Here is an 18836-nt window from a genome sequence, read left to right on the forward strand (position 1 = left end):
ACCCACTGGGTAAATTGTCCAAAGCACTTACCAAAATTTTATCCTGTTTAGATCTCACGGAAGCTCCAAACCACTGGTGAGACTTAAACTCCAATGGATCATTCTTGGCATAATCTCTGTTGCCTAAAGAAAATTGGGAGGAAAGAAATCCCCAAAATATTATTTTTAAATAATGCAGCAAACATTTGTTTAATCTAGTATGGGAAGGAAATGGTGATGGTTAATAAAATATTTTATTTGACAAGAGAGATATGTCCATAGATTATCAATTTTTATTAACTGGATTCAAATTATTAAAATACAATATCTTAACACTTGATTAATAGTGACCATCATTTAGTCTACATTTGAATGGAAGGTGAGAAAACTGGGAAATGAGTGAACCAAATTGACTCCATCTTGTGACTCAATTCTGGAGCTAGCTCAGTTCCCTTTCTATTCAATTATGGGTCCAGTCCAATTTCTGTCATGTGAGAAAACTTTATTCAATTATGGGAATTGTGAGAAAACTTTATTGCATTGTTTGAACCAAGCTCTGCATGGCTGGTAAGTCGGACCACCTCTACCTGTTGTTTAGAGACTTTTAACTAAGGACCTATGTTACGCCTAAAATTCTTTTCTCACAATTATAAACCTAGAGCAACCTCTATGTCTTATCTGAAAACTAGCTCCATACTGGTCAATCAGTTGTTTCCATGTTCCTCTGAATGAATACAAACACTTGGGGGGAGTGGAATACTTCTTTTTCTGATTCAGGGAACTGAACCTATTTGCTCTCCCTTTTCCAACTTGGAAAGTCCCTAATCTTTCCTCTAATTAGAAATCAAAGTACCTAATTATACATCCTGTTTTATATCCTCATTATTGTTTTCTTTTAATGAATAAAATCTGTCTCCCCCTGTATTTAGGGTACAGTGCCAAGGTGAGGAAATTCAGATTTTTTATGTAATTGGCATGTACTGCTTAATAAATCTATATACTCATAAACTCAGACCTTTGTTTCCCCAATTATTTCAGATTTCACCTACCACAAAGGCACTTAAGAATCCTCCAATGCCTATGTCCCCATTATAAACATCAATCTTCCCTGTCCTATATTTGCATAGAAGTGATGGTTAATGGATACATTCTTTTGCAGCCTGGATAATTAATCAACCAATAAGAGTGCCTGTAATATGCTGGTATCCATGAAAAATGATGAAAATGAAAATTTAATTATGAACCCCTTGTAGCATTACTACCAGGAGAAAAGCCTAACATTCATACTATCAGTTACATTTTTTAGAAAACATGATTTCACCAATATATCAAATTTAAAATTTTGATATATTCAAATAAGAATAAGATTAAGCTATGCTAGAAAAATCCTATTATATAAATTCTTTTTTTTTTTTGACAAACCATAAAATGAGATGGTAGAAATGGGCAAACACACCACACACACACACACACACACACACACACACAAATAGGCTTCATATACCCAAAGCATTTTATTTAGTAAATGGAATGGTGATTTATACTCTTTTACAACGAAATGTTTCCCATCCACGTATTAAAGTTATTTGAGATTCCTTAAAAGATATACAAAAGAAATAACCATGTTCAATGACTCAGAAAACATATATCAGGCAAAGGGCAAAATATGGAGATAAATGCTTGCCAATGGAGGTCATATTGGAAGAGATTTAGCAGAATCCAGGTAGAATAAAGATTTTCTGTAGATGATGATAACTTTTATTTGCAGATAACATTTTGCTGATTGCATCAAGCCTCAGAACACTGGAGAATCTCCTGAAAGAGATCCATAATCACTCAAAGGAATTTGTTCTGACCAACCATACAGGAAAAGACCAAATGGATTAAGAGTGTTTATTGTCCAGACTTCAGCATGGAAGGCCAACCTATATAACTTGCCCATCAGTATGTATATCTGAGATAGACAGTACAAATAGATAATGGGTTAGGCTCAGAGTTGGATAGGAAGAGAGTAGATGTTTGGGAAACTGAAAATTCCTTCACTCAGTTACCAAGGAAAGAAAAAGGTTAATCTTTCTAAAACCAATGTTATATTGAAGAATAAAACTACATGCAAAAATGAACACACAGAGTGCAACAAAGAAGTACATGGTGATTCTGAGCAGCCTACAGTAGCTTATAATATGTACCATGATACAACTTAGTACAATTGAATTTAACTAGGTCATTGCTTAAAATGTTTACATTAGGGGCAGCTAGGTGGTACAGTGGATAGAGCACTGGCCCTGGAGTCAGCAGGACCTGAGTTCAAATCTGGCCTCAGATACTTGACACTTACTAGCTGTGTGACCCTGGTCAAGTCACTTAACCCCAATTGCCTCACCCCCCCCCAAAAAAATATTTACATTAGAAAATTACAGATATTACAATATGGTACCCTCAAGGTGACATTGCAGACCTGACTGAAAAAGTTACTAGTTATACAAATTGTAAAATTTATCATAAACCATGAAACTTTATCATCTTTTCTGGAGTATTTTTGTCTGCAAGTATTTCTCTCTCTTTACTCCATGAGCAATGATTAAAAAAAAAAACAAATATAGTAAAAAGAGCAATAAATTAGGAGTCAGAAAAATTTTATCCTAGTCTTGGCTTTTTGATTTTTCACCTGTATCATTTATATATGTTTATCAAAAGTTCTGGACCTTAGTTAATTTCTCATCTGTAAAATGGGGAGGTTGGACTAGATATTCTCTCAGGGTCACTCCAGCTGTAACTATCATTCTACAATCCATATACTACTTGGCCATGACTCAATTCAATGCCAAGGTCGGAAATGAGGGAAGAGAAAGTGGGGCGGGCTATATTCTTCTTGTGTGTGTTTTTCTCCCCAGGGAAGAGTATTTTATTAAGGAAATAATGTTTTCATATTATAATGAAAATGGTATTGACCTCGAGGACAGCCTGAAAGGGTCTTGGAAACTCCCTGGGGTTTGCAGATGACAGCTTAAAAACTGTTCCTTCACAATTTCTTGGTCACCCTGTCTAAGCTCTTCACCTGACAGATAAGTAAACTGAGGCCCATACCAGCTACTTCCTAAGGTTGTCAGGAAGATAAAAAGAGATATTTGTGAAGCACTTAGCACAGTGCCTGGAACACAGTAGTTACTGTATAAATGCTAGTTGTTGTTATTATACAACAAATTTAATGCAAAAGCAGATATGAAAATTCAGATATCTTCTATTAAGCCAGACATTTGTCTTTTAGTCAACTAGCATTCAGCAAACACTACATGCCAAGCACTGTGCTAAGCACTGAGAATAGAAATCAAGGAGAAGGAGTAAGAGTCTCTTCCCTCAAAAAGGTGATATTCTATTGGGAGAGAAAATACATAAAAGGAAGCTGAAAATTGGGGAAAGGGGGAGACAGGTACCCAGCCAGGAGAGTAATGAGACACTGCTGATCCAGGCACCTTCCTCAAATGGAGTTCTAAAAATCCAATCAGAAGGAAAGGCTCCAAAGGGGCTAAGGACATTTTCAATGTGTGAATTCCAGAGCTGAAGTGAAGATGCCTAAAATGAAGAACTGGGGCATGTTACAGGAAGTCTGGTTTGCGACCTGGAAAGGAATGAGAAACATGACTAGCTTGCACTCATTCCTTAAATGGAAATTTTGAGAGAAGCCATCCAATCAGAGGGAGAGACTACAGGGGCATAAACTTTAAAGAGATTTGCAAACATATTGAAAACAATACCAGTCTTCTCACCATTTTTTAAAATTTGGAAAATAGTTATTTTTCATAAAAATGATAAAATGTAATGAGTTTATCATTATTTTAAATGAATAAATATTTTACAATTTTGTCAGTTTTTATTTCTAATATATGATAAAACCCACATAAAAAAGCTATTTGGAGCCTTTGATCATCTTTAATTTTTTGGTCGTGAAACCAAAACTTTAGAGTCACTGCTCTAAAGAGTCTATGACTGATCTTAGACCTACTGATCGGATTTTACAGTAGCCTAGTATTCCACAAGAAGTGCATGAGTAGATCTATTTCTTCTCAGTTTGAGAAAAACATACAGTAATTGTCATCCCTCCATTTCCCCCACACAAAATCTACTTGGGTAATATTTGGGGGGGAGTGACAAATGTAGCAATCTAAAGCAAATTGAAATCACATGTGGCTTATGTTAAGTTTCTATGGCCACATTTGTAACCACAGTGAAGTTTTTCTCACAATCAGCTGATGTAGTCATCAGGGTATGCAAAATGCCCATGTAGAGGGATAAAAAACAAAATATATTCCTGGTATGGAATCCCTTTTCTCCCCCTAGGCTTTCTTATGCCAAGTTTGGCCAAAATATGCCACTGATATGGAATCCTTCTGGGACTTTTTTTTCCTGGATTATGTTATGCCATCCTTGGCCTCATGGGACAGAACAAAATTGGCATATATCTGGGGGAAATTCTCAAAACACACAGAGCTAATCTAAATCACTCATATCTCAAAAAAAGTTTTAATACTAGTTCTAAATAAATATTATAAGTCACTCAGTTTTAAGTAACCTCAGTTTCTGTGCATGGGTAATCATGCGCATTGATTTGTTTTCCTTTTGGAAACAGAAAATCATTTTAACTTGTTATGCTATGAAAACAAGGTAGTTTCTATGCACATAGTTGGTGCTTAATAATTTGACAAACAATAAAACACAAATATTTTACTGTGATAATTAGTTGACACGTGACTCCTTTTGGAGTTTGTGGAGCACCACCTCCTCACCTTGGTGTTCCTCATACCATAACAGTCAAAACCTCCTGTTCTCCCTTAGTGATCATGCTGTGGTTCACAGACTTAGCCTATTTCCCTGACAGAATACAAGATCTTGGATTAGGTTGGTGGAAAAGAGAATGGGAAAGAGGGAACAATTAGGAGGAAAAAGTCCTATAAAGAAATGAGGGGCATCCAGGTGGCACAGTGGATAGAGCACCCTCCCTGGAGTCAGGAGGACCTGAGTTCAAATCTGGTCTCAGACACTTGACACATACTAGCTATGTGACCCTGGGCAAGTCACTTAACCCCAATTGCCTCACCAAAAAAGAAAAAAGAAACGACAAGATTTAGTCAAGTAATTGGATATGGAAGATGAGAATGATAAAGAAATCAAGGATGGCTGAGATTTCAAGAAAGTGATTTGGAGGGGAAGACAATTCATTTGGCTTTTGACATGCGAACTCTAGCAAGACAGGCCTGTGGTACAATACAAAGAATGTGAGAGCTGGAATCAGAAAATCTGAGATCAAATCTTGGCTCCATCCTAAATAACTCTGTTGATCTTTTCCACTGAACGTTGCTAGACCTCAGTTTCCTCATCTGTAAAGTGAGGAGGTTGGAACAGATAACCTCTAAATTCCCTTTCAGCTATAAATATATAATTCTATCATCCAAAAGATATCTATCAGGGGGGCAGCTAGATGGCGAAGTGGTAAAGCACCGGCCCTGGAGTCAGGAGTACCTGAGTTCAAATCCGGCCTCAGACACTTGACACTTACTAGCTGTGTGACCCTGGGCAAGTAATTTAACCCCCATTGCCCTGCAAAAACAAAACAAAACAAAAACAAACAAACAAAACACAAAAGATATCTATCAGACATTAGCTATCTAGGAAAGACTGAAGGTCAAGAAAGAAGACTAGACTGGAGTCATTTGCAGACTTGGGAATCTGCAAACTATAACCTCTCTAAGTTATAGTTGAAATCATAGGAAAAGATGACTTGAAGTATATAGAGAGAGAAGGGAAAAAAAAGATCCAAGGACACTGCCTTATTCCACTCAGGTATATGCATAGTGCTGTGCTGGACTTTTTCACCATAAAATTTAATTTTGAACTAAAAGATGTATGTTAGACATCCAGGTAAAGACCTGTAAATTGCTGAGCTGAATTCAAGAAAGGTTTGAGATTGAGGGAGCACCAAAGCCTATACATGATGGCCAAATCTAAAATTTGTAGAGGCATGAAAGCCACTCACTTTTTTAAAAAAATTATTTCTTTTTTATTTTATTTTTGTTTTTTGCCTTTTTTGGCAGGGCAATGGGGGTTAAATGACTTGCCCAGGGTCACACAGCTAGCAAGTGTCAAGTGTCTGAGGCCGAATTTGAACTCAGGTCCTCCTGAATCCAAGGCCGGTGTTTTATCCACTGCACCACCTAGCTGCGCCAAAGCCACTCACTTTTAAAGAATCATGTTATTTTATATTAGGACCTTCTAATTTCTCACTATCCTCCCACATTAAAATATGGTTAAAAATATTTTTCTGCAAACTGTGGTAATCTTAGAATATGTTAGCCTTGATTAATCACACATCATACAGCTGGAAGAGATCTTTGTAATGCATAAGATCAACTCCCTCTCCCACCCGCAATTTACAGATCAGGAAGAGACCAAAAGAAATTGAATGGTTTGTTCCAGATCACAGAGTTAATGGAAGAATCAGAATTAGCACATGTTTCTCCTGACCCCTGCACTCTTTCCACTGTATCATGCTGATATTTGAATGAGTAAGGTCTTAATGACAAACTATTCTACAAGAAATACAATCATATTATTTTCATGTCTATACAATATAACTCAAACTAGGGTTGTAATATATTCATTCCTTCGCCTAGGACTAACTGAGCATTTTATGTAAGTTGCTCCTGTTAGGCACTGTGTATAGGGGATATAAATATAATTAAGAGATGGTTTCTGTCCTAGATGACCTAAGACATGTTTGACAGTAATAACTAACATTTATACAGGAGTTAAGATTTGCAAACCACTTGACATGTGTTATCTCATTTGCTGTATCCAACAACTCTGATAGATAGGTGCTATTATTGCCCCCATTTTACAGTTAAGGAAACTGAAGCAGACAGAGGTTAACTGATTTGCCCAAGGTCACATAGACAGTAAGTGTCCAAGGTGGGATTCGCACTCATGTCTTCTTGACTTCAAGTCGATTATGCCAAGAATAACTGAGTTATGTGATATATGAGAAGTGACTCATTACTGGGGATATATGCCAAGAATGTCAATGACAAAAACATTCAATTGCTTTAGAGTAGAGTGATTCATATAACCCTCCTGGAATATGGTTTACTTTGCTTAAGTAGAATTATCTACTGGAGAGAAGTGGTTCCTAAGTATATGCAAACTTTGGCTCTGTCCTTGTCCAAATCAAGAGACATTGCTAATCAATGAAATCTAAAAATTATAAATGGAGAGATTTTACAATGCTACTCAAGACTTTTAGAAAGCTTTGAGATTGGGGGCAGCTAGGTGGCACAGTGGATGGAGCACCGGCCCTGGAGTCAGGAGTACCTGAGTTCAAATCCAACCTCAGACACTTAACATTTACTAGCTGTGTGACCCTGGGCAAATCACTTAACCCCAATTGCCTCACTAAAAAAAAAAAAAAAGAAAGCTTTGAGATTATATGCTGTGATAATTGCTATGAGTTAGATTTTCCTAGTACTTAACATTCATTTTGGTAGTAAATGACAATCCAGTAGATACTCTGATGTAAAAAACAAAAAGGGAATTTAGTTTATATCTAAGGCCATTTTACTTTGAGCTAAATCATTATTAATTATCCAGTTTTAGCGATGGGGCTTTCCTTGATTTGGGGCTACTAGGCTTTTGAGTAGGTACTGGCCTCTCGAAGTAACCAAAGTACCTGGTTTTCTTCCTAAAAAACATGATCTAAGGGCTGGGTCAAAAGAAACAATTCCCCTGGACTGATTCTGATCTAAAATGTGTTTTAACCAACTTGGTATATGTAGTGAATCAGTCATTAGACTCTACTCACCACTTGTAAATTATGTACCTCAGAATATAGACTCCTTCTGTCTCTAGAAATGAACTATATAGACATTTTTAGTCACAATTACCATTTTAAGAGTGTAATTTTAAGAATGACACAGGGTACTGGCAGCAGTTTTACCTTTAGGCTAGAGATAAGACTGAGCAGTCGTTCTCAAAATTGATCATGTAAGTATTAATATGATATGAGTTCAAGTGCTTTACACATTTAGGAGTGCAAGAGGGAGGTGGCATTTACATATCCATGATTTCAAGCCAAAGAAAAATCCTGGTATAAGACCTCCCTCCACTGATATAAATTAGCATCTGTAACTTATGGTCTTAAAGAAGTTTATGCGCATAAGTAGGGCTTGAAGTCAGGTCTTCTTGTCTCCAGTACTGGTAATCTATTGACTATACCATGTTATCTTGCACATAGTAGATACTTAAGCAACATTTGTTGGAAGTGCTGATATGAATTAAATCCATTCATATTTTCTTTCCAAATAATGGTATGCCCATTTCCAAATCCATCAGGCTCTAAGGGCCCCTCCTCTATTTTCAGGTCCCCAGCAATATGTCAGGACTCTCTAGTACATCACTTAGTGCCTTAAAACAATTTTTAATGATGGTCTTAAAAAGATAATGCTACCTTTAAGGGATTCTAAAATGTTTATTTACTTGAATTTTAAAAGTTTATCTCGTAGAAAGCTCTAATTGTACTACCATAGTTTACTCAAAGTACTTGGCTACAGAGTTTATGGTCATTACTTAATAAACAGAAAGAGCCCTAAATATTTTGTCATTATTGGCTTGAAAAGACCACAAATATATTCCTCCTGCAAGACTTGCTTTCCATTCTATATTACTCCAAAACAGATGGAGGCATTTTTTCCTAACATGACTAAAATATGAGAAATACAACATAATTTGGTTCTTGGAAAGATTTATACCAAATTACTGTCCCTAGAGAGCAAACTGAAGCAACCTTAAACATCTATGGATTGAGTGGAGTTTATGAGCTAATTCACTTGAGTACATACAATTTAAGAAATTTTCACAAAAATGCAATCTGTTTCTACCTTTTTATGGGGAATCCTCCTGGGAAACAGTGGAATAGGGATAGTCCTTTCTGTGCTCTGGATTAACAACAACAACAAAAATGCTACTTTCTAGAAGCTCAAATAGAGATTTAAGATTTTCACAATTTTACTCTAAAACTGTAAAACAGAATGAAGAATGTCAAATATACTTGACTATCATTCAACCAAATAGCAAGAACTATGTGACTGGCATCATACTTACTCATTGCATCTAGGGTAAAATTTGGGGTGAATTTTATTCCTATTTGAGAAGATGAAACAATTCTGTTCAGTCTTTCCTCACAGAGTCTAATTCAAGTCTCAAGTCCTCCCTGAAGCTATCCTTAATTTTTCCAGATGATATCTATTAAAATTCCCATAGCACCTAGACAGATAGTGACAGGATCATAAAATCATAGGTTTAGATCTGGAAGCAATATAAGAGTTCCTTTAGTCTAATGCACTCATTTTACAAATGAGAAAATGGAGGACAAGCAAAGTTAAAGACTTGCCCAAGGTCACACAGGTAGGAACAGAATAAGATTCAAATCCAGGTCCCCTAACTCCAAATCCAGTTTTCCACATGATATACTCCCTTCATTTCTGTTGTGCTCATCTTATTTACCCACTTCACCATATATTGACCTGATTGGGGGTATTCTGTCTCTAAGATCTGTACTCCAATATATCCATGTTTATCTGTACTGTCCAATTCTTTCTACGATCACCACTGCCTTCACCATACATAGTATATTTGTGAGAGTTTTAAAGCAAATTCACATCATATTCCTCTGTAATGGGCTCTTTTGAGAAGGAATAACTATACAAACAAAGAAAAAGAAAAATAGTGGGTCACGGAAAGAGAACCTCATGCCAGTGTACTGGACCTGGCATTCACACAAAGCTCTGCATTGTTTGAAAGGTTCATTCATTATGAAAGAGAAAACCAAAAGACATAAAAGAAATAGAAGATAATGGTCTCCCTATTCTTGCCAATTCTTTCTGATATAAATTTTTTTAAATAGAATATTCAGGAAACATAAAGCCTTTTCCACTCTTTAAATCTCCTATGTCAAATTTAGACAGATTTGCATCAGATATTTTGACAGACAAGAAAAATATGGAAAATGTTTTTTTTTTTCCAGAGAAAATTACAAAATACATGGGAAGAGGCTTTAGTTTGTGAGGTTTTTCTTTTTTTTTTCAAATCCTAATATCATCAATTTTCCCATTGCTTCTATAAATAGACCTCCCATTCTTCAATGCATAAAAATGAAAGGGTGGGGTGGGAACATTCTTGAGATTTTTTTTTTAAGTAATAGGTACAGTAATAAGAACTGACAAAAAAATGGTCTCTACACAATGAAAATTAAATAACAGCACCAGCAACAGAACTATTATCACTTCTGATACAAAGAAAAAGGAAAAACTGTTGGCAGAGAAACCTGAAGGTAATTAGCTGTGGAGTTAATGGCAACTGACTTCACAACTTTTTTTTCTTAATTTAACTAGATTTTAGAATTCATTATCTGCTTTGCAGTAAGTGCTAGATGGAGGATGTATGTGAACTAAACTGATTTATTAAAGCATTCTGTCTATGTGACACTGCCTAGCATGATTCTAGAAGGCAACCGTAACAGTTTAGGCTATTATTATCTACCACTCAGAGTCAAACATTTTAAAATTCTTTTTCAATACACAAAGAATAGCTTTTGGGAATACAAGGGAACTTCACCTATCACTTCAGAAAATGAAACTTAAGGGTAAATGGGAAAATACTACAAGAGTTAAAACTGTAATCTTCTGTTTATAAGTCATAAGTAATGTAAAACATTTGGTTTCCTTTCATTACTACATAATGCATGCATGTGTACAATCTGAAAGACTTCAGCCAATGCTGAGATGATCTAGGTCACTGGACACATTTTTGCTCAGGCAAAAAAAAAAAATGACATGGCTTTTTAAAACAATGCCACTCCCCAATTCTCCCAGCAAAAGAAAATAGGCAAGTCATAACATGCATATTGGACCTAGCACATGTTTAGTACCTTTAATTACATGTCATAATCATTTATTAGGTACTTCTTTTTAACAGGCTTTTCTTCTAAAAACAATTTCTAAATATAATTTATTTCTGTATAAAGAAAAAAGGGTACCTATTAATACCATTTATATCTCTGTACTCCTATGAAAGACCCTTTTCCTGTTCTTGAACATATATTATTTCATCATAAATTTGAGGTAAGTGAAAATGAAACAGAATTGGATTTATTCACTTTTCCTTCCCAAAATGAATGCAAAAGAATCTATTTCTCTCTGCAACTCCCACCACCAATTTTCTATTCATCCTATCTCTGAAAAGAAGATAAAAAGGGCTATGACTTCAGAGTAAAATTATCCATTTGACAAAGTCTTAGTGTATCTTAGTGTCAATTCTTTTGAATTTTGAATCATAGCTGTGAAAAACTCTTTACTAAGGCAGGACACTTATAAAGTTCAACAAGAGTTCAGTCTTTATGAAAGATTTTATAATATGAACTTCTAAGCCTACTGTCTTTTTTCACTCTGGGGATCAAGAGAAAAATGTTTTTTTCATTTGACAGATCATCTTTATGAAAAGAAAGTTCTTTAAGAAATACATCTCTATGGATTCCAAAATATAATTATGGTAATAACTTCCTCTAATCAAATGCTATTAATATTTGATTTTCACATTTCTAAGCTTTGTTTATCAAATTAATATAGAAATAAGATGCTAATACGTAAAAGTAAACAAGCAGATATTAATCACTTTCGATGTGTCAGGTACTAGGAATATAAATATAAGAAAATAAAGAGTATTTGCTCTCAAGGTGTTTTACATTCTAATGGGGAAAAACACACATAAAAGGAAGAAAAAAGGGGGTTGGGACAGTGGAGAAGGAAGTCCAGAAAATTAGGAGTAAAGAATGGTAAGGAATGAAAGAGTGAACATGACAACTGTACTGAACTCTTCCTTTAAATGAAGGTGGCTTAAGGAAGTGACCAGAGGAAGTTCTTGCAGGGACAGAAACATCTTCTTCCAAGGTTAAAACCCACAAAAACAGAGGGATCTACCATGGTAAAAAGACCACTGGAACAATATGGTGGGAAGGATACACATACACATACACATACACACACAGAGTCAGTCTCTCTCTCTCTCTCTCTCTCTCTCTCTCTCTCTCTCTCTCTGAACCCTCCCTCATATGATCATACCACAGGAAAGACTGGTATCAACCTCTCCCAAATTTGTTACCTGCCATTCTGAAAAACCTAGCAGAAGGTCAGCAGTTTAATAGCTATTTTCATCCATAAACTCCCATGGTTTCTCATTATTAAGTAGTGGTAATAATTCTGGGACTTATCCCTGGTCTAATCTCACAATTATTATTTATTCTAGAAAAATTACAAAGCTAAAAAAAACCCCTAAATTTGTGGCTAAAGAGGGATCCAGAGACACTTTAATAATTTTTAATAATCATATCAAAACTCTGGTTTAAACAGAAGTTCAAAGTATGATAGAGCTTACAGACTTTTGATCATAATGTCTGGGATTTTCCAGGGAGGAAAATGAAAACAGTGATAAGTGATAGATAGCCTCAAGAAACTAGGCAGCCAGTTGGCACAGTGGCTAAAGCACTGAACCTAAAGTTAGGAAGAACCAAATTAAAATCTAGTCTTAGACACTTAACAGTTGTGTGACCCTGGGCAAGTCACTTAATGCTATTTGCCTCAGTTTCTCATCAGTAAAATAAGCTAAAAAAGGAAATGGCGAACCACTCCAGATTCTTTGTCAAGAAAATTCCAAATGGTGTCACAAAGAATTGGACACTACTGAAATGAATGAATAACAACAAGTCTCAAGAAAAGTACTGGAAGACTACCAGCACATTGAGTAGACCCATTGTAATGTATTTATAATAGGAAGATACGGACAAAACTCACACAGAAGAAGAAAGCTGCATTGGTGGAAGAAAGACTCCAAACCAAGAGATCAAGGAACCAACAAAGAAGTTGCAAATTGTATAGCTTTTTTTTTTTTAGATCATGTGTCCCAATTTATAGCTCAGAAGTGCAATGGCACAGGAGAAAGGATGAGACAATCCTATTTTTTAGCCTTTCCTTATACTTCCAGGATTCTTTAGGAATTTAGAAATATATATATTTAATTTTTTTTTTGAGGCAATCAGGGTTAAATGACTTGCCTAGAGTTGCATAGCTAGTAAGTGTCTGAGCCCTGTTTTGAACTCATGTCCTCCTGACTCCAGGGCTGTTGTAGAGATATACTCTAAAAGGTAAAAAATATGTTCTCTTATTTTTTATGTTCACAAAAAGTTGCTATGAATCTCTACACTACCAAGTTAGAAAGGGCTAATAGCCTTTAAGGTTCACTTTCTGACTCATTTTTTTTCCAGACCACTGAACAGAGCTGGGGAAGCAACTCATCATAACTTTTGTAATGATTAGAATGATGCTGGAAACTTGCTATAGCAAAGCTCCACCATGAAGAGAAGGCATCTGAGGGCAAGACATCCGGCTCTTTGGCGTCAGGAGGTGATGTTTGCTTGGGGGAGGAAGAGGGGGCGAGGCTGGCGCTCTTGCACTCTTTCCTCAGGACTTGGGTGGAGAAGGGAGCTACAAATGTGCTCTCCCTTTAATAGATAAATGAATCTAGGCCTTTCTCTTTCTCTTCACCAAATTCTTATTCTCCTTAATAAATGCTTAAAAGTCTAACTCTTGCTAAAGCTTATAATTTATTGGTGACCACTCATTAGATATTTTAGACAGTATAGCTAGAATTTTAGCCCCTTATACTTTTAAGCTCTTGAATTTGTAAGTCAATGATAATGGCCTTTCTCTAATCACTCTTATTCAATTCTGCAGGAAAGGAAAGCAAATGTAGACTCTAATGAATTTTTTAAAAAAGATAAACATGCCTTTAGAAATAAGGTTTTAGTTCCCACAGTACTTATAGCTTGATGTTTATATTTCAATATTTTTTTAATACACAAAGAAACTTTAGTTCATGCATCCAGGAGCATTTAAATTATTCAGGCTTATCACTGGCACTCTTCCCAAGCATTACACTTCCTATCACATTATTCCCTTGGCTGATTTGTCAATTGTGTCACAAACCAGATTCCCAAGGATAGCATGAAAAAGTAGACCATTAAAGGAATGGAAAGCATCAATGTTCCTCATATTACTAAAGATCATACGGTATTTGAAAATAGGCATCTCTGGAACAAGTATCTGCCATGATGACATACAAGATGAATACTTCCCTAAATATTTATATTAGAAAAAAAATTTAAGTCTTTCCAGTTGGCTGAAAATAAAGCTGTCTCCAGCTTTAAAATTAAATTTGATATAAAATCTCCATTTAAAAATGTCTTCCCTAACCTAGTGAAGAAGTGAATTTACAGGTAGGTCTTGATTAAAGAAAATCTCTTTTACACCACACCCCAAAGACAATTTAAACTCTTACCTAAACTTTAAATATTGATTTTTAATCATGAAAACTTTCCTTTAAATTGGAAATCACTTCTCCACTACCACCCCATACATTTAAGTAACTAACAGGTGTGATAAAATAATGGGATTTAGCAGATAGATACTCAAAGGCCCACCTGGAGATTAATCTAAACTGATTGAATTAAGTGTGAGAGATTGACTGCTGATTAGTCTACTTCAAGTTAACTAGATTGTAATCACACCTGGCAAGCCCTTAAGAAGGTATTGTTCTCAGAAGTTAGACTTTGAACTCAACTTGAGACCACCTTCAAGCCCAGTGAACCAATGGATTTGGATGACGCCTATCAATCAGCTTGAAGCAGTGTGTAAGGACCTCCTATGCTCCAGACCTATAAAAAGCTTCCACACTCAGTTTGAAGAGAGTTCATGGTTGAAGCAGGCTTCTGGTGGAGGACTTGAGGAAGAACCAGACCAGGCTGGAACTCTAGGCAAGATAGGCCTTTTCTTAACTTTCTGAACTCCATCTGAATAGCTGGTATGCTGTAATAAATGCTTAATGCCCAAATACTGATGCTAAAGCTTCTAATTTAAGGCAACCACACATTTAGATTTTAAACATCACACAGGAAAGCTAGGGTAAGGGTAAACATAGACTTATGAATCTGGCAGTGATATCCAAGTGGAGATAAATCATCAAAAATAAAAGTCATAAAACTATCATGCAAATAAATAGGAAAAGATGATAATATAGTTCTTCTGGATCTTTCCATCTTCTGGCATATATTGAAACCTGGCCTTTTCTAACAATACTTCATTCCCAGACATCCTTCCCAATTTTAGCTACACTTCTCAACTCACAGGCTACAGTGGTAGAATTAGAATACATATTGCTCCTGTTTACCCCCTTCCATATTCTCCTTATACCAACATTACTCAGGATCTTTTTCTCCTTTAAAGATCACACTGTCCAAATTTGTCTATACCTTGACTTCTGATCTACACCAAGGGCCTTTAATATGCATATTGATGTTTGTTCCCTAAAATATCCTAACTTCTCAGTTTTTTCAATCTACTCAATATACATGATCCACTCTTCTGCTATACTTCACCTCTATACAGGGTTGCTCATACCACTGATCTTACCATTATCCACATGTTCCATGTTTGTGAACTCTGAAACGCTTTTATCCAAACATAAGATTTTATTATCTCATCTTTTCCTCATCATCCTCTTATGACCCCTAACCTTGTTTTCATTCTCACTGAAATCTCCAACCCCTTAACTACTCAGTACTTTCCCAGACCTTCAACTGGGCAATGGCTACATTCTAATTCTTTCACTTCAATTCTATACTGTCCATCTTTTTAATCCCTTCCCACCCTTTTCAACTGCCATTCCTTACCAAACTCCAACCCTGCCTTCTTCACTCTTATTCAGTTGCTGAACAGAGCTGGATGAAGACAAAAAAAGTATTGACTAGATCCACTACAAATGTATGTTATCTAACATCATCTGGGCCCTTACTACAGCAAAACAAGTCTTCTACTACTTCCAAATTAATTCTCTATCCCACTCACCACAGTGGCTGTCAATATCCTAATCCATAAAATGAGAGGTTTACACTGAATAATCTCTAAAATAGCCTGTAGATTTAAAATTCTACAACTCAATATTAGGAATAATGGACTAAGTCAGGGATACCATTTTTAAGTGGAAAACATATTCAAAGCTTGACACTAAAATGATTTTTTAAATAATCTTCCATATACATAATATACATATACATGCATATGTGTATATGGATGTATAACCCTATTGAGAATTTAGTCCTGGGTTCTGCAATATATTAGTTTTACCATTCACCAGGGCTGCAGCCATTGAGAACTTTAAATTCATGAGGTCAAAATACAGTCTAATTTGAACTCAATTACTTGAATTTGAACTAAATTCCTTTAAGAAGAGCTACTATTTATTTCCCTTTCTCTTGTCTTAATCAATTTTATACATTTGATATAGTACTAGACTTATAGCCTGGAAAAAACAGGGCTTAAATTCATTGGCAAATCAGTTAAAAACTAAGTATGATAACGTTTAGAAAGAGATGGTACTGGGATAAACTGCCACTTTACTATATTAGAGGCATATTATCTTCTATAGATTGGCAGATCACAAATCCTCATGTTACAAATACAGACTTCAAATTATCTTTAAGATAAATTAATAAACTGTAATGGAGGATTAAGCAGAGCCACAAAAAGAATATATACAACGACCACAACAATGGAAAAGGAAATAACCTTCACAAATCAATTGAAAATGAGCATTTTGAAATTCTAAAAAGCAAGCTTAGCCCCAAAGAGATATGAGATAATACTTCTTATTCTTCCTTTACACAGGTATAGGGGAGTAGACATTGTGTAAAAATGCATAAAACATATTTTTTTAATGTAGTTATCAGTTTTGCTAAATATTTTTTATCTTTTAAAAAATTATTTGTTATCAGAGATGGTAAGGAGAAAGCATAGGTGATGTCAAATAAAAGTATCAATAAAGATGGATTTTAAAATTATACTAAAATCAGAACATTATCTCAAACCACAGTGATACCCACAATCCCCCAAGGTAACATTGATCAATAAAAACTTAAGAAAGTGTTAAGTAGATATTGCTATACCAAATAATAATGATCTCTGGTCTCCTTGAAGTGAAAAGTTTTCAAAAATACAGACCAGGAAGAAGAAACAGCTTTTTTTAGTTGAATTAGAAAAATTAAGCAATAAGTCCATTTTCTGTAGGCTCACTTAAAGAATGCTCAGTATAGCTTTGGTTGCAATCATGATGATGGAGATGATATGTGCCTTATCTTGTTTGCACATTTTGATTTCTCCTGTTAGGATCCTGTATTTGGAAATGTTTTTGTTCCATATGACTTTGAGATCGTCAATATTTAAATGGTGACATCTATTAAAAATATTGTTCTTGAGTTTTATGAATCATTGTTTTGTCCAGGTAGCATTGGCAGCAGTAACAGCAATAACAATGATGCTGAAAGCATAATATCAAATCATTAAAAGGAGACAAAATATAACCCCTATGTAGTGGCTTACAATATTTATTTAGTAGGAAACATTATAATATATCTGTGAAAATGCCACACAGACAAATGAGATGTTACAATATGCAGTAGTGACAGAATTGACTTTTTTCCTTTGGAACATGTTTGGAGGGAAGGAGGTAATTGCTGATATTCAAATAAAAACTTTTATAAATTAACACTTGGGCCTTATATGGCATCCTCATATTTAGTTGAATTAAAAGTGTTTTCTTTCCCCACCACCATGCAAGGAAGCACCTCTGTCTAAAATAAATTAGCAACTCATGCCTAAAGTGATCTTTTCACTTTCACTAACTCCACTGGAAGTAATATGAAGACAATGCTTTCACTCTACTGAGGCAAAAAGAAAAAAAAAAGTTTACCAAATTTCAAGTTAGATTAGAAAAAAATTATCATCAATAACACCACAGTTATTTAGATAAAACCTGGAATATGCATGGAACCATTTGCTAGAAGACTTCACAAATCCAAGAAAATACGTTAGTTCAAAAACATAGCAATAACACTTCAGGCTTAATCACTGCATATCAGAAGTTATAGTATAAAGGGAAGGCTAACTTTAGTTTTTTACATTGTAGTCTTGGTTTTGTTCATTTATTGTTTCAAGAAATAAAACTAGAAAGAGCCCATAACTGGAAAGAAGATTAACAGTGAACACACTTCAAAACTAATTTTCATAGACCTTAGGGATAACAAATTTAGGCTGTGGTTTCCTTCTTGTTCCTATGGGTTCCCTAAAAGCATAAACATTATTCTCAACTTAGAAATGAAAGCAAACTTGCCATCAGGACAAAATTTGCTCCTAAATCACTGTATCACACATGATCTCCATTTCCTTTAAATTTAAGGGGAAAAAACTATTGCAAAACACCATATTGAAGAATTCAAATTATATTAGAAAGTATCAGTTACAAAGGGATACATTTTTATTCTTTTTTTTTTTTTGTGCAGGGCAATGAGGGTTAAATGACTTGCCCAGGGTCACACAGCTAGTAAGTGTCAAGTATCTGAGGCCAGATTTGAACTCAGGTCCTCCTGAATCCAGGGCAGGTGCTTTAGCCACTGTGCCACCTAACTGCCCCTCAGGATACATCTTTTTTTAATAAACATTTTCACTTAAAGTTTTGAGTTCCAAATTATATCCCTCTCCCCTCCCTGAAACAGTAAGCAATCAAATATAGGTTATACATATGCAATTATGCAAAATATTACCCTATTAATAATTTTGTATAAGAGTTGAATAAAAGAAAAAATGAAAGGAAGTGAAAAATATGCTTCAGTCTCTATCAGTTATTTCTTTGGATAATATGCTTCATCATTA

The 18836-nt window shown here is 35.2% G+C and overlaps 1 protein-coding gene across 2 annotated transcripts in view; it reads right to left on the bottom strand.

Annotated features, from left to right (window-relative positions):
* ITGAV (integrin subunit alpha V) overlaps window positions 1-18836 on the bottom strand; it is a 115800-nt gene that overhangs the window by 66758 nt on the left and 30206 nt on the right. For both annotated transcript variants that reach the window (XM_043992982.1, XM_043992981.1), the window contains exon 3: window positions 32-123. In XM_043992982.1, the coding sequence (XP_043848917.1) occupies window positions 32-123 (92 nt within the window). The remainder of the gene's footprint in view (window positions 1-31; window positions 124-18836) is intronic.

Source organism: Dromiciops gliroides, chromosome 3 (assembly GCF_019393635.1).
Source record: "Dromiciops gliroides isolate mDroGli1 chromosome 3, mDroGli1.pri, whole genome shotgun sequence".
NCBI classification, from domain to species: Eukaryota; Metazoa; Chordata; class Mammalia; order Microbiotheria; family Microbiotheriidae; genus Dromiciops; species Dromiciops gliroides.